This window comes from Austrofundulus limnaeus, unplaced genomic scaffold, assembly GCF_001266775.1.
Source record: "Austrofundulus limnaeus strain Quisiro unplaced genomic scaffold, Austrofundulus_limnaeus-1.0 Scaffold435, whole genome shotgun sequence".
Taxonomy (NCBI): Eukaryota; Metazoa; Chordata; class Actinopteri; order Cyprinodontiformes; family Rivulidae; genus Austrofundulus; species Austrofundulus limnaeus.
Window position 1 is genome coordinate 174,175 of NW_013952837.1, and position 14,218 is coordinate 188,392.

Here is a 14,218-nt window from a genome sequence, read left to right on the forward strand (position 1 = left end):
CATTTTTTATGCAGGCCGATAAAATCCGATACTCGTTTTTTGGCTGATATCGGACCGATATCCGATATTGATATCGGATCGGGACACCCCTAGTTAATAACAACAAAATGAACTGTTTGACAGAGAAGATTTGAACATTTTTTCATGTGAACAACCCACACACTCAGCTCTACTGCTCATCCCACAAATGCATGTTCCTCACAAATGTGGCACCATTTAAAAGGGAAATTAACAGGCTTTCCAACTGTATAAAATTTGTCATCATGAAGTATTATAACAAAGAAATAATCTACCCAACACTATTGTACTTTTTTGTGCTAAGTTACAAAAACCAAAAGTCAGAGCAACACTTCACCTGAATGAGCTGAAACTTTTATACTTTACTTAAAATGACAAAAAAGATGCAATAGTAGTTGTATTCCAAAAACATACACAACAGTGTGAACGATGAATCACCACTCTCACTATAAATGTTAAAAATAACATTCTTCACAGTTGTGTTTGTTTGTTTGTTAAAAACTTTGAACACAAAAAAAACAGCACAATCAAACTAACCTCTGAAATACTTCATCTCTTGGTATTCTGATTGTCAGACCATGAAGTGTTTTGTGAGAAAGAACAGTAAAACACAGAAAAGACAGCTTTATTATGTAACTAATTTACAGTATATTGTTGGCCTGGAATAAATGTGTATTATTAATTAAACCAAGGTTACAAGATAAAAAAACATTTTTCTGTTTGTATGGTCTGCAGGAAAATTAAAGTGAAAGTACAATCCAAACTTTTAAATGTTTATTTCTTTGTTGCATGGTAAATGTGTGTATAGTTGACATGATTGATTGGATTGTTCTGTTGTTGTTCAGACTGCCCATACCCAAGCTTGAGGATACGATCAGGAGGTATTTAGCTGCCCAGAAACCTCTGCTGAACGACGATCAGTTCAGGTACATTTGAACCGGGATGTCAGGTTGATTTTTTGGTTAAACCAGCATACGTGGAGCTAACTTTATGTTTATTACCAGAACAACAGAAAAAATTGCTCAAGACTTCCAAAATGGAGTAGGCAAACAGCTCCACGAGGAACTGGTGGCTCTGGACAAGAAGAACAAGCACACAAGTTACATCTCAGGTCAGTGAGTCAATTCTTCCAACGGCTTCATGAAGTTAAAGTCTCTTTCGTCGATCTAATTAAACGTCTTTCCTTCCAGGTCCATGGTTTGATATGTATTTGTCCGCACGCGACTCCGTGGTGCTGAACTTCAACCCCTTCATGTCCTTTAACCCGGACAGCAGGAAGGAGTACAACGACCAGCTGGTGCGTTCCACCAACATGGTGTGCTCAGCGGTGCGCTTCATGAAAACACTACGAGCAGGGTTACTGGAGCCCGAGGTCTTCCATCTGAACCCGGCAAAGAGCGACACGCAGAAGTTCAAAAACTTCATCCGCTGGGTGCCGTCGTCCCTGTCGTGGTACGGCGCCTACATGGTGAACGCGTACCCCCTCGACATGTCTCAGTACTTCCGCCTCTTCAACTCAACTCGCGTTCCCAAACCTGGGCGAGACGAGCTCGTCACCAACGAGAGAGGCAGACACCTGTTGGTCATGAGAAAAGGCCACATGTACGTGTTCGATGTTGTGGACAGAGATGGGAATTTGGTGAAACCGGCAGAGATCCAGTCTCACCTGAAGTACATTTTGTCCGACTCCACGCCAGCGCAGGCCTTCCCTGTGGGTGTCCTGACCAGCGAGAACAGGGACGTTTGGGCCAGACTGAGGGACAAGCTGGTCGCTGCTGGAAACGCGGAGGTTTTGCAGCTCGTCGATGGCGCTCTTTTCTGCCTCTGCCTGGATGATGAGAGCATGCGGGACCACATTCACGTTTCCCACAACATGCTGCACGGCGACGGCTGCAACCGCTGGTACGACAAGTCCTTCAGCCTCATCGTGACCAAAGACGGTCAGGCAGCCATTAATTTCGAGCACTCTTGGGGGGACGGAGTGGCCGTGCTTCGGTTTCAGAACGAGGTCTTCAAAGACACGACGGAGAAGCCGCTGGTCCACCCGGGCTCGGCTCCCGCCGCCGTGGACTCTGCCTCGGCCGTGCGCAGGCTGCACTTCAACCTGGACGCAGAGCTGGAGAGCGGCATCCGAAAGGCCAAGGAGAACTTTGACTCGGCCGTGTCCAAACTCACCATCGATGCCATGGAGTTCAAACAGGGCGGGAAGGAGCAGCTAAAGAAGAGCAAGTTAAGTCCAGATGCAGTAGCCCAGCTGTCCTTCCAAATGGGCTTCCTGAGACAGTACGGTGGGACCGTGGCCACGTACGAGTCCTGCAGCACTGCAGCCTTCAGGCACGGCCGCACAGAGACCATCCGACCAGCCTCCGTGCACACCAAACGCTGTTCCCACGCCTTCGTTTGTGAGCCCAACAACCACAGTGTGGAGGAGCTGCGGGCCATGCTCAACGAGTGCTCCAAATATCACAGCCAGCTCACCAAGGAGGCAGCTATGGGTGGGTACAACACTTTATGTACATAATACTGTGAAGTACTCCAAATTATTTCTTGTAGACTCAAACGGCACCAGGTTACATTGAAGAATATCTATGTTTTAGATGTTGAAACATGGATGGAGCTGAACTTTCTTTAAATAAAAATAAAGCAGGTCACTGGGTTTGGCTAAACTGACCTTCTGAAAGGATTCAGCAGCGCTGTTGGCTCCTTGGAAATCTTGGTGTTATATTGGACAATAACTTCAGATTTGACACAGGTCAGAGCAATAGTCCGGTTTAGGTTTTATCATTTAAGCTTTATTAGAAAGGTGAAGCCTCATCTTTCCTACAATGCCCCTGAGAGGCTCATTCAAAATTCAGCTGCCTGTTTATTAACAGGGACATAACGCACGTTTTTTATCATTTTTTTTTTCATGTTTAAAATGGCTTGGGGTACCCCTTTATCTTTCTGAGCTCCTGCATATCTATCGTCCTGGTAGCAGGGGGCGGAGCCAGAAGGACTCTGAGGTGGGAAATACCACATCTGGCGCCTGATCCCCCCACCCCCAAATAATTGACAAGCAGATAGGGATTTTGTAGTTGCATTTAGATTTTGTTAAGATTGTTTTCTGACACTACTGAACTCTATACATTTTTTAGCTGTGTAATAATTGCTGAATTATAGCTCTAAAATTAGCATTAGCATTTGCTGTTAGCTTAATTTGGGATAAGCATCAGCAATCAGCACGTGATCATTCTAACAAATTTGATCTCAATAAGGCTTAAAATGGCCTTTAAAAATTAGCTGTGGTGGCCATCTTGAAATTTTGATTAGCATTTAGCATTTGGTAAAGGTTATTTTGGCCACTTCTACACTAATTTTCAGCATTGTATGTGGGTTGTTTATGATTATTAATATTTTTTATATAATTTTTAGCTATGATCACACAAAAATTTCCAATATTTTTAAAAACAGATGAATTGAAACCATTTGAAATCAGCTGTTGTGGCCATGTTGAATTTTTAAACGCAGAGTGCTTTTCTTTATTTGTATGTGCCCCCTAAAAACATATTGGCCTCTCCTTGCAAAAAAGTCTAGCTCCGCCCCTGCCTGGTAGAGCTCTAACTCTGAGATGCTCTTAGTGGTTCCTAGGACTTGACTAGTGATTAGGAGCGACAGAGCCTTCTCAGCTGTTTGTGAGGTACAGTGGCTTTAACTTCAGAGTGCACACGCAGTAGGCCAGACTTTAAATAAAAAGCACATTAAGAAAAAGATGGCAATAAATTTGTACGCTTGAAATGTAATATATTAGAGCAGGACTTGCTGCAATAATCGCTCCTTTCCCGTGTCTCCTCAGGTCAAGGGTTTGACCGTCACCTGTTTGCCATGCGCTACCTGTCCAACTCAAAGAGCCAGGCCCTGCACAGCCTGTACACAGACTCGGCTTACGCTGCCATCAACCACAACATCCTGTCCACCAGCACCCTCACCAGTCCTGCAGTCAGTCTCGGGGGCTTCGCTCCGGTGGTGCCCGACGGCTTCGGCGTCGGTTACGGCGTCCACGACGACTGGATCGGCTGCAACGTGTCCAGTTATCCGTCCCGCAACGTCCATGAGTTCCTACAGTGTGTCCACAAGTCTTTGGAGGACATCTTCAGTGTTCTGGAGGGGAAACCACTCAACTAAAATCAAATATGTAATTATAAAGGAGAGGGCTGTAATTAGCTTCAGTTAACTGATTGCATAATTACAGAAGCAACAACCTGTACAACATGAAGGTTGATACTTACATTGTGACTGGGTTGTTTTTTCTTTTTTTCCATTTTAATATGGGGCATAAAGTGCAGGTCTGAATGTTTTCCTCTTCACAACTCGCTGAATGTTCTGGTCTCATTTGTCAGGCAGCTCATTAAACTCAGTGTGGGACAGTTGTGCCTTTTAATGTGAAGATAAAGCAGAGAACTTGTCTTTAATTGTTCTTACTGGATGTGACTTGCAGCCTTATTGTGATGGATTGGACTTTGTAATCAAACTGTTAATTATGTGAAGGAGCATTTGTTTACTAGAAATACAGTAAAACTTAAAGCTGACAGATTACAAGGACACCGTTTTGTCTTTACTGTTTATTTAAGATAGAAAAATTCCACCAAAAGCAAATGTACAAATGCAGTCGTACAACAAAACATCAACTAAAGTAACTAAAACACTCTCATTCCACGTGTTAGATGGGCTTAATCTTGAAGTGCAGGCCAATCAGACTGAAGACGAGACATTTCAGATCCTGGACCAGGTAGTAGAACACACGCAGACCTTCAGGGTCCCTGACAGACAGCAAAATGTTACTTCTTTCCCCTCAGACTGCAGCAAACACACAATGCCATGTCTATTTGTTACTCACTTTGACTGGTTGACGTCAATCAAGGAGCCAATTTTGGAAGTTGTGAATGAAATGTGCTCGTCCCCGATGACAATCTCCAGCTCCTAGAGAAGGAAATTCAAATATATATTAGTCAGTAGGGTTAATTTAATAGTTTGATACTGACAGGTAAAACAAATATATAATGGAAGGTGTCAATTAATTTAAAAGCAAACAATATAGACAAAAAATTGTAAATAATCACTGTGGAACATGAGCAGATGTGCAAATGTTTCACTGAATGATTTATAAAGAGTTTTCCAAATAAATGTCTGAATAAGAAAAAAAAAGAAAAATAATTGGGCTTTAACCTGTTAACAACTGAGGTTTTATTTTGTTTGTTTTTTTGTATGTTAATCATACTGTTTTAACTCAGATTTGGGAAAATGAAGCATTCCTAAAAAGTAACTTTCATCCACACTTTACTCACATTTTACTGAGTTCACCTTGCCTCACTGGCTCAGAGGCATAACAGCAGTGGATACTCAAAGTATTGCAAAACAGATGTTTAAGTTAATCATTTGTTAAAACTCATCACTAATGGCAAAAATTCATTTTCCCCAAATGTCTGTGTGTTTATATTGTTAGCTAAATACGTCACGAACCAGGAAATACATTTTAGTGAAGTATTTCCACAACTGATTCAATTTTAGAGTCAAATAAATTTAAGATGGCTGCCACAGCTAATTGACATTAATTTTTTTTTATTATTTCTTTTATTTAACCTTTATTTAATCAGGCAAAACATTAGGAAGAACTTGTTATTTGCAATGTCAGCCTACCTACCTGCCCTTAATATACATTATTTACAAATCTTCGACTCATTCTTTGAGCACTATCAAGTCACATGAGTTTATAAGTAATGCTATGAACATGGTGTGATTCTTTGCATTTACTGGATTTCTTCATTTTAAACTATTAAATTTTCACAACGTCTAAGTGTCATTGTTGTAAACAGAGACAATATTCTTTCTTTAAAAGAATTCCAACTTTTACAACTCATACCTGTTAAATTAATCCTGACTATAGTTAAACTCAATGATTCATTATTTGAATGATTGGAAAAAGACATCTCAACCTGTAGTTTGTCACAGTTAATATTGTAATGCATCATGGGAATATTTAACACAAAACACTAGTATTTCAAAAAGTATATCAAAAGCCTCAACATAAGGAAATATATTTTGTTTCGTACTTTTTGTTTTAAACAGCAATGTGAAGGAACTGTAGGCAACATAGTTTAAAATGTGATAAAGATAGTTAAAATATTTCTTCTGTTTTTAGTCAGATATTTCATTAGAAGAAAGTTAAATCTTGAACACTAAGAAGTCTCCTAAGTTCAGGTTAAAGAAAACAAATTCATAAAAGCAGATTACTCCTCATGTTTGCTCGTGCTGCTATAGAAAAGACAAAGCCAGAGAAGACAAAGTGTAAATTGTGTAATATGCAACACAAACCTGTCTTCCAACTCTGTCAGGAGGGGGCCACAGCGCATCGTCTTCCTTGGTAATTTCACTGTCATCAATGATCCGTTTCAGCTCCTCCATCACACTTTTGTGTACGTACGCCTGGGAGAGGACAAACGGGGGAAAGAAATAAAATCGTGTAAAGGGAGTATATGTTTTGAAATTAGCCTGATCTTTTACATCAGAAAATTTAGATCAGAACATATTTATATCATTTAGTGCTTTTACAGGAAGTTGGCAACTGGTTACATCATACATTCACCCTTGTGTAACCTTTGTTTTGATATCATACCCAGACTTTTGTACAAAACAAGAGTTACCTGCTATTGTTCTCTTTGCCCTACATTAAAGGCAATTTTTTAAAGCACTGATTCTGAACCTGAACCTGATTCAGAGGATTACCTCCTCAGCAAATTCTCAAGTCATCAATTATCTGTTCACTTAAATCAGACAGGCTGAAGCACAGTAACATCTTAAACATGCAGGACAGTGGCCCTCGAGGACCAGGGTTGGACACCACTGATTTAAATAACCTATACTTCTATAAAATACACAGCAGGGCCATTAGCAGGACCCACATCACCATTAACTAGAGAAAACGTTATGTCTGCATAAAGGCAGCGTGAATGCAGAGTTGTGAATGATGTAATCATCTGATTACAACTTGGTTAAAATTAGGGCCATGATCACAGGATAAGGACAATTACTAAATAATTAAAGATCAAGATATAAAGGGTTGACATTATAGCAAATATTATTTAAGGACAAGATAAGGACTGGAATTTAATTGATTAATACAAGAATAACTGTGTAACAAACAGACAAACACTGGAGCACAAACCTCACCTAATTTCTGATCATAAATACCAACATTGTAAGATAATATAATAGACTCTAATAACATAAAAACAACACGAAAGTAGCTCTAAACTTAAGACTCTTCTTAATAATAACTAAGATGTGAGTAACAGATACAATCATGGCTACACATTCATTAGTAAACATTTTACAAACATGCTTGCAGTTAAATTACCTCTTTCCTGATCATGACGTCATTCTTGTAGTTGCTGTTGTTTGCATACCTCAATTTACCTGCAAAAATTTTGTTATAAACAAAGAGTCACTTAAGAGTTACGTGAATCTACCTAAAGGCCACATGCCATTGTTTAAAACACATGTATAACTCAATTTCGCCACGTTTGCTCTAAATGTGTGTCCAGTTACTAGTCTGATGCATTATAAATACTCTGAATAACCAGGATTATTAATAGAACTGAAACGAAGGTGACGTTTTGTCGCTGTTGAGTTTTCTGCGGCCTGCCCGCTGCTTCCGAAGCTAGCATCGGTGAAGCTAAAACTCCAGAATTAGCGCCAAATAAAACTCACCGTCAGGTCGAAACTCAAATTCAAGGAATTCGTGTCCAAACTTCCCCTTGTGTCCAACATAATACCTCAAATAAAAGTCACTTGTTGACATATTTGATCCCCTACAAGGCAATGTGTTTCTGGCAAACTCTACCGAAATAAGCTAACACGAGCAACTCCGAGCTCGACGCCGCACCGATGTACGCATGCGTACTGACTGAGAGAGCTTTTCTTCCCTAAGTTTTGTCTTTCAGGTGACGTCATGCAGAACCTGCGAAAAGATTTTCAGTTTATATTTTTATGAGTTACTTAATTATGACTATCAGTTTCTTATAAAAGCCCAGAGTTCATTGAAAGGTATAGTTTATGGCCTTAAATGCCAAAATGTAGCTGTAACTGTTTTGTCAAACCTTGATAATAAAGTGTGCAACAATTTCATGTAAATTACTCTCCGCTTTAGCTTAAAAAAATTTAAATAAAATTTAAAAAGAATTGAGTTATAGCCATTTTGGGTTTGCTAATGTCGACCAGTTGAGGTTGTACATGCATCTGTTACTTTCTGCAAGTTTAATTAAAATTCGTCCAAATGACAAAAAACTTACTTACTTACTTACTTACTTACTTACTTACTTACTTACTTACTTACTTACTTACTTACTTACTTACGCACGCACGCACGCACGCACGCACGCACGCTAAAATGCCTGGAAGACAACGTACAGGGCATACTTAACAAAGAAACTCCTTCCCCGTCGCATTTAAAATACGTCATCCTCGACTGTCGTGCGTCTGACGGTTGTGAGTTTTCTGCACGTGTGAACTGTGCGAGCTCGCGGTCATGACGGCGCGCTCGTTCTCTCAGGAGCTCGAGGACTTGTTAAATCCGCTGCCCAAGTTTGCGGATCCGGAGGATGACGGGGACGAGGCGACGAGAGCCCGAGTGATAGATGAATTCGGAGAGGGCGAGGAGGAGGTGGAGGACGGAGAGGGTCCGGTTCGTGTCGGGACCCTCCGGAACCGCAACTCCTCCCAGCTGTCGGACACGGACAGGCGGTATGTGGGGAAACCAGTGTCCCGTAAACAGCTGCTGATGGACTCTGAGCGCTCCGATGAAGAGGAGGAGGAGGAAGGGGATGATGTTGATGATGAGGAGCAGGTTGATGAAGATGGTGTTTCTGTAGATGAGGAAGCTGACGACGTAGTAGAGGATGAGAATGAAGATGAAGATGAGAAGTTCTTCAGCAGGGAGTCAAAATTGACTGACGTCACTTTCCCTAAAAACGTGGACTTCCTTAAAATGACAGAGGGCATGGACGACCTGGGAGTGAGCAACGACGAAGATGATGATGAAGATGATGAAGGTGAAGGCAGTCAGGAGGAGTCTGAAGGCAGCCATGATGAAGACCAAAGTTCTGAGATGGACGAGGGGCCGGAGGAAGCCCCCATCCTCACGTTCTCTCAGGACAAAGTGGACGAGGAGGTGGAGAAAGGCAGAGCGGTGAAGAACCAGCTGGCCCTGTGGGACCAGCTGCTGGAGGGCCGGATCAAGCTCCAGAGAGTCCTGGTGACGGCCAACCAGCTGCCGCAGCCGGCCACCTTCCCCGACTTCAAGAGGAGGGGCGGAGCCGAGTTCGCCGGGGCGCTGAAAACCAGCCGCAAGGCCCTGAAGGCCCTCCAGAGGTCCCTGCTGGAGCTCCAGGACCAGCTGCTGCACCAGAACCCGGACACCAGGACCGTCGCTGTGGGGAGCGGAGACGAGGAGGGCGACGGCGATGCGGGGTGGCCGGCGGAGGGGGCCGGCGCGCCCAAAAGGAAACTGGAAGTGGCGGAGTACCCGGCGTTGATGGCGAAGCGTTTCGCGGCGTTCCAGCCGTACCGGGACGCCACCCTGCAGAGGTGGCACGACAAAACCCGCCTGGCTTCGGGCAGGAGCGGCCGGGGGGGCTTCGGGGCGTTCGACAGGAACATCCTCACCCAGGTGGAGCAGGTGCTGATGGACCGGGAGAGGCTGGTGCGGCGCACGCAGACCCGACGCTCCGAGTACGCCGTCCTGGGGAAGAGCGAGGCCCCCGCCGCCGCCGCTCCGGAGAACGCTGACGGCGAGCAGCAGCTGAAGACCAACGCTCACCTGAAAGACCTGGACGAGGACGTCTTCGACGACGACGACTTCTACCACCAGCTGCTGAGGGAGCTGATCGAGCGCAGGACGAGCGCCGCCGACCCCAACGACCAGGTGGCCGTGGGCCGGCAGTGGCTCGCCATCCAGAAGCTGCGCAGCAAGATCAAGAAGAAGGTGGACACCAAGGCCAGCAAGGGCCGCAAGCTGAGGTTCCACGTCCACAACAAGCTGCTCAACTTCATGGCCCCCGTCCACCACAGCTCCATGAGCGACGAGGCGCGCAGCGAGCTGTACCGCGGCCTGTTCGGACACGCCGTCAGCAGCTGAGGGCCACGGGATGAAATTTGTTGGATCAAATCAAGATGGCTGCCTCAGCTAATTAGCGAACACAAACTGGCAACGTCTCAAGGAATTTTTTTAACGTGACTTTGAAGTGCCCGTGACATCGTTTTTGTAATAATTCAGAAAAAAAAAACTGCAAAGATAATATTGAAATAATAGTTTTCACTACTCTGAGTTGGGCAGTTGTTGAAGTATTCATGTGAACAGGAAGTGATGTCAAAGGGGAACCTCTGCGTGTAAACAGTAGTGTTGGGCACAATTGTAGTGCCTGTGACATGCATCCTTCAAATACAAAAAGTCAAAGAAAACATATTTATATTTAGGAAACTTGGGGAAAAATAAACATGAATTTACGCGTTTTGTCATATAACTGGTTTATTTTCTTTTGAACTGGACTCAGCCAGAGTGAAACAGGAAGTGACATCAAAGGGGAAGACTTAATGAAAGAAAACTCTTATCTTTTGTTTACTGAAACGCTATTATTTGAACTTTGAATCTTCATCTCTGATGGTGACTCAGAATCGTAAACATCAGATTCTTCACTGTCTGTTAACGGTTGTAGCAGTGTTCTGTTTACATGCAGTTATTCCTCTTTTGATGTCACTTCCTGTTAATTCACGTGAATATCTGAACAACTGTTGGTCTCAGCAGCATTGTTTTGTTGCAATATGTTATCATTGTTATCTCTTGAAAAATGAATTACAAAAATTTGATGTCACAGGCACCTAATCGTCAGAAAAACAATTGTTTATTTTCTGACACTTGACGATTAATACGATTAATGCCACCAGGCAGAGGTCACTCCTCTCTGCTTCAAATATGACGAACATTTTTTTTAAAAAGTTCTGTAATTTATTCATCTATCAACACAATTCAAAATTAGATGTATATCCTGAATAATTTTGACACAATTTGGAACAGGTTCTTAAGAAGAGCAAATCTTTCCTGCTAAACTGGTCATGTGACCAGGACATGAGGGTGTATTTTGGGTATTTTTAGGGTATTTTGCCAATATTGCCCAACCCTAAAACAGAGCATTGCTATGATAAGAGACTGTAGAGAAGAACCTGATGTTTCTTTAGATTTTGTTTCACTATCAGATGAAGAATCAGTTCAAATAGTTTCAATATACAAAGCAGAGTTTCCTTTCTTAAAAAGTTCCCCTGTGATGTCACTTCCTGTTTCACTCTGGCTGAGCCAGTTTCAAAAGAAAATGATAGTTGTGACAAAATGGATGAAATCTTGTCTTATGTCAAATTTCTTTAATATAAAGATGTTTTTATGAACTTTTTGTATTGGGTTTATAGGTGTGCCTTAAGGCACTTTAAGAAAACCTTCCATCAGTTGAGTAGTGACTGTGCTTTTCTCACTTAAATTGTACAGTAAAAAATAAAAACATCATAAGCCTGTATCAGATGCTAATGTTTTATTTAAATAAAGGGTTATATACAGCATGACAACGCCATGATAAAAGTCTGTTCTGGCTTTAGGTTTTGGTTGACCTCCTTAATCTGATCAGTGGAGTCCCATCTGGTCCTCAGCTCATATAAGTACAGCAGGTAAAATAAGTATTGAACATGTCACCATTTTTCTCAGTAAATATATTACTAGAGGTGCTAATGACATGAAATTTTCACCAGATGTTGGTAACAACCCAAGTGATCCATACATACAAAGAAATCAAACCATAAATGTCCAGAAATGAAGTTATTTGTATTTAATTATGATACTTGAAGTTTTATTTAGAACCCGAGACGTTCGTCAGAGGAAATGTAAATACAAAAATACATTTTAGTAAACAAAAAACACAAAAAGGAAGTATCAAGATTAGCATAAGTGAAATAAAAAACAACAAAATTTCATCAAATAATTGTGACATGTGTTTCACCTTCCAAAGAAAATTACTAAACAGGAAAAATAAAAAAAACACTTTGAAGTCCAGCTCTGAGACAACAGGACAAACATCAAGAATCTCAAACCTTTTGTTTTTCACTTAATCATAAAAAATATATAAACAGAAAATAAAATGGTCCCTTTATTAAACTGTCACTACACAGCAATTAATAAATGTTCTGAATCTGAAACAACCTTTCTGTAGTTTCTCATTCTTGTAGTAAAGACAAGTAGTTTTGTCTTCAAAGGAAATAAAAAGTGAGCACCTTTGTGTTCCTGGAGAGGAAAAACCTCTCAGAGTGTGAGCTCCACTAAGTCTCTGGTTGTGTGGGTTTCTTCAGTCCAGGAGAAAAACAAAGTGAGGCCAGCAGAGGTCAACCTTTCCTTCATCTGAGGCGGAGCTCCGGGATCAGTGGTGCCGGCTGTTCGACTCCACGTTCTGCTGTTTCTCTGTTCCGTAACCACCGAACCACCCGTTGGGCCGCTTGGTGAGACCACCGTTCAGAATGTCTTGGATGTGCTGAACAATCAGGTTTATAGCAACTGTATTAAAAAAAACAGTATAGCATGCTCAGGGTTAGTTACAGTTTTAATCTTTAATTTGGGTTAAAAAGCTGAAGGAGGAGTCTCACTGGGCTGCAGCTGACAAACAGCAAAAATAAAACTATTTCTTGTCATTTAGCATTAAAACAACTTCAGAAAACAAAATTATCGATTTTTAGCATTAAGCTTGAATTCTGTTGTGTTCCAGAGGATTTTGATAAGAAATAAGCTTTTTATATCTGTAAGGGATGTAGTTTAATGGGGCACCATCAAACATCAGTACCTTGGATGCAGAAAAACATGGTCTATCTATTGAACTATGTGGTTGGTCCTTTGAGCAGGATAACCAGAGTCGAGTTATTGAAAACAACAGGTCGCAAACACTCAGAATTCATAATTTAGAAAGAAAATTTTCTCCCAAATCTGAATCATTGACTAATCTCCAACTGACACAGATCTGTGAGCCACTTCCTGAAGCATCTGTTCATCTGTGAAAAGTCTTAGTGATGGAAACATCCAACTTACAGCTAAATCTGTAACTTCAAAAAGACAAAATAATATAAAAAGCATGCTGATTTAGTATTTTATGAAGCTCAACTAGGAGAGTAAACCCAGTGAGTCTACAGTCTGGGTTTCTTCAGTTTGTTTTTGCTGCGTCAGCTCCCACAGAACGATTCACAGCACAGACATAAAAAGAGCAGCTGTGTCCTTCAGAACAGCACTGTTGAGTCTAACATTCTGCTGCTGTGCCTCCCCGACCCTCAGTACTCACTGATATTATCCACTCCTCGGGGTATTATCACGTCTGCGTATTTCTTGGTCTAAACAGAAAGAAGAGCGAGGAAGGCTGGAGTTCTTGTTCCAGATCACAAGTCTGAGAACGACACTTACTGGCAGGCAGAACTCCTCAAACGCAGGCTTGACAAACGTGATGTACTGAGCCAAAACGCTCTCCAAGTCCCGGCCACGTTCGCTGATGTCCCGCAGCACTGAGATCAACAGAAACAGGAAATAATATCAGAGGGGCAGTTTTACTGAACAAACATGGGAAAGGAGGTGAAGAACAAAGTCTCTGAGCCAGATGACTCTACAAAACCTGCACAGTGCCTTATTTCAGCCACAAGAAACTATAGAAACACAAAAAGGTTAAATATATAATCATAATTCAATCATTGACATGTCATCAATTTGAGTTTTTAAAGCTTATTATTCAACCATTCCAAAACAGAAACCTGCAGCTGCTCACCTGAATGAGACAAATATCTTTCAGAGAAAACATGTATGTTAGACGAGACCAGGACTGTGTTTTGTGGCCTCAATAACAATAAGCATGATCAGGCTTTAAAGGGATCCCTGATTAGTTGTAACATTAGACTTTATTTGATAAACATATATTTTAACTGTAAAATAAAGACCGTAAAAAATACTGTAGGCTGTGTAGTTTGCAAATTTTTTAAAATATATTTTAATATGGACTGAGCCATTTAATTTATAGGCAAAGCATTCTGGGTAAATGATGACATCAACTGGGTCATTGGTGCGAGGCTGCTAGCGAGCTATATCCACCCTGAAGGTTAATCT

The 14,218-nt window shown here is 41.7% G+C and overlaps 4 protein-coding genes across 4 annotated transcripts in view; 2 read left to right on the plus strand and 2 right to left on the minus strand.

Moving 5' to 3' along the window:
- Positions 1–4,583, plus strand: part of cpt2 (carnitine palmitoyltransferase 2) — an 8,549-nt gene extending 3,966 nt beyond the window's left edge. The window contains exons 2-5 of the mRNA XM_014024675.1: positions 864–944; positions 1,023–1,129; positions 1,209–2,513; positions 3,851–4,583. Coding sequence (XP_013880129.1) covers positions 864–944; positions 1,023–1,129; positions 1,209–2,513; positions 3,851–4,179 — 1,822 coding nt within the window. The 3' untranslated portion in view covers positions 4,180–4,583. The remainder of the gene's footprint in view (positions 1–863; positions 945–1,022; positions 1,130–1,208; positions 2,514–3,850) is intronic.
- Positions 4,584–4,601: 18 nt separating this feature from the next.
- Positions 4,602–7,957, minus strand: magoh (mago homolog, exon junction complex subunit; the record flags this gene model as incomplete). Its single annotated transcript, XM_014024677.1, is given in 5 exon segments — positions 4,602–4,814; positions 4,892–4,974; positions 6,367–6,477; positions 7,409–7,467; positions 7,762–7,957. Coding segments are annotated over 5 exon segments (444 nt in total). The 3' UTR covers positions 4,602–4,714.
- A 458-nt stretch (positions 7,958–8,415) lies between these two features.
- Positions 8,416–10,794, plus strand: aatf (apoptosis antagonizing transcription factor). Its single transcript, XM_014024676.1, has one exon. It carries the CDS (start codon positions 8,579–8,581, stop codon positions 10,184–10,186), a length of 1,608 nt encoding a protein of 535 aa, XP_013880130.1. The 5' UTR covers positions 8,416–8,578; the 3' UTR covers positions 10,187–10,794.
- A 1,414-nt stretch (positions 10,795–12,208) lies between these two features.
- uck2a (uridine-cytidine kinase 2a) overlaps positions 12,209–14,218 on the minus strand; it is a gene marked incomplete in the record, with an annotated part of 7,963 nt that continues 5,953 nt past the window's right edge. The window contains 3 exon segments of the mRNA XM_014024678.1: positions 12,209–12,637; positions 13,410–13,458; positions 13,529–13,626. Coding sequence (XP_013880132.1) covers positions 12,504–12,637; positions 13,410–13,458; positions 13,529–13,626 — 281 coding nt within the window.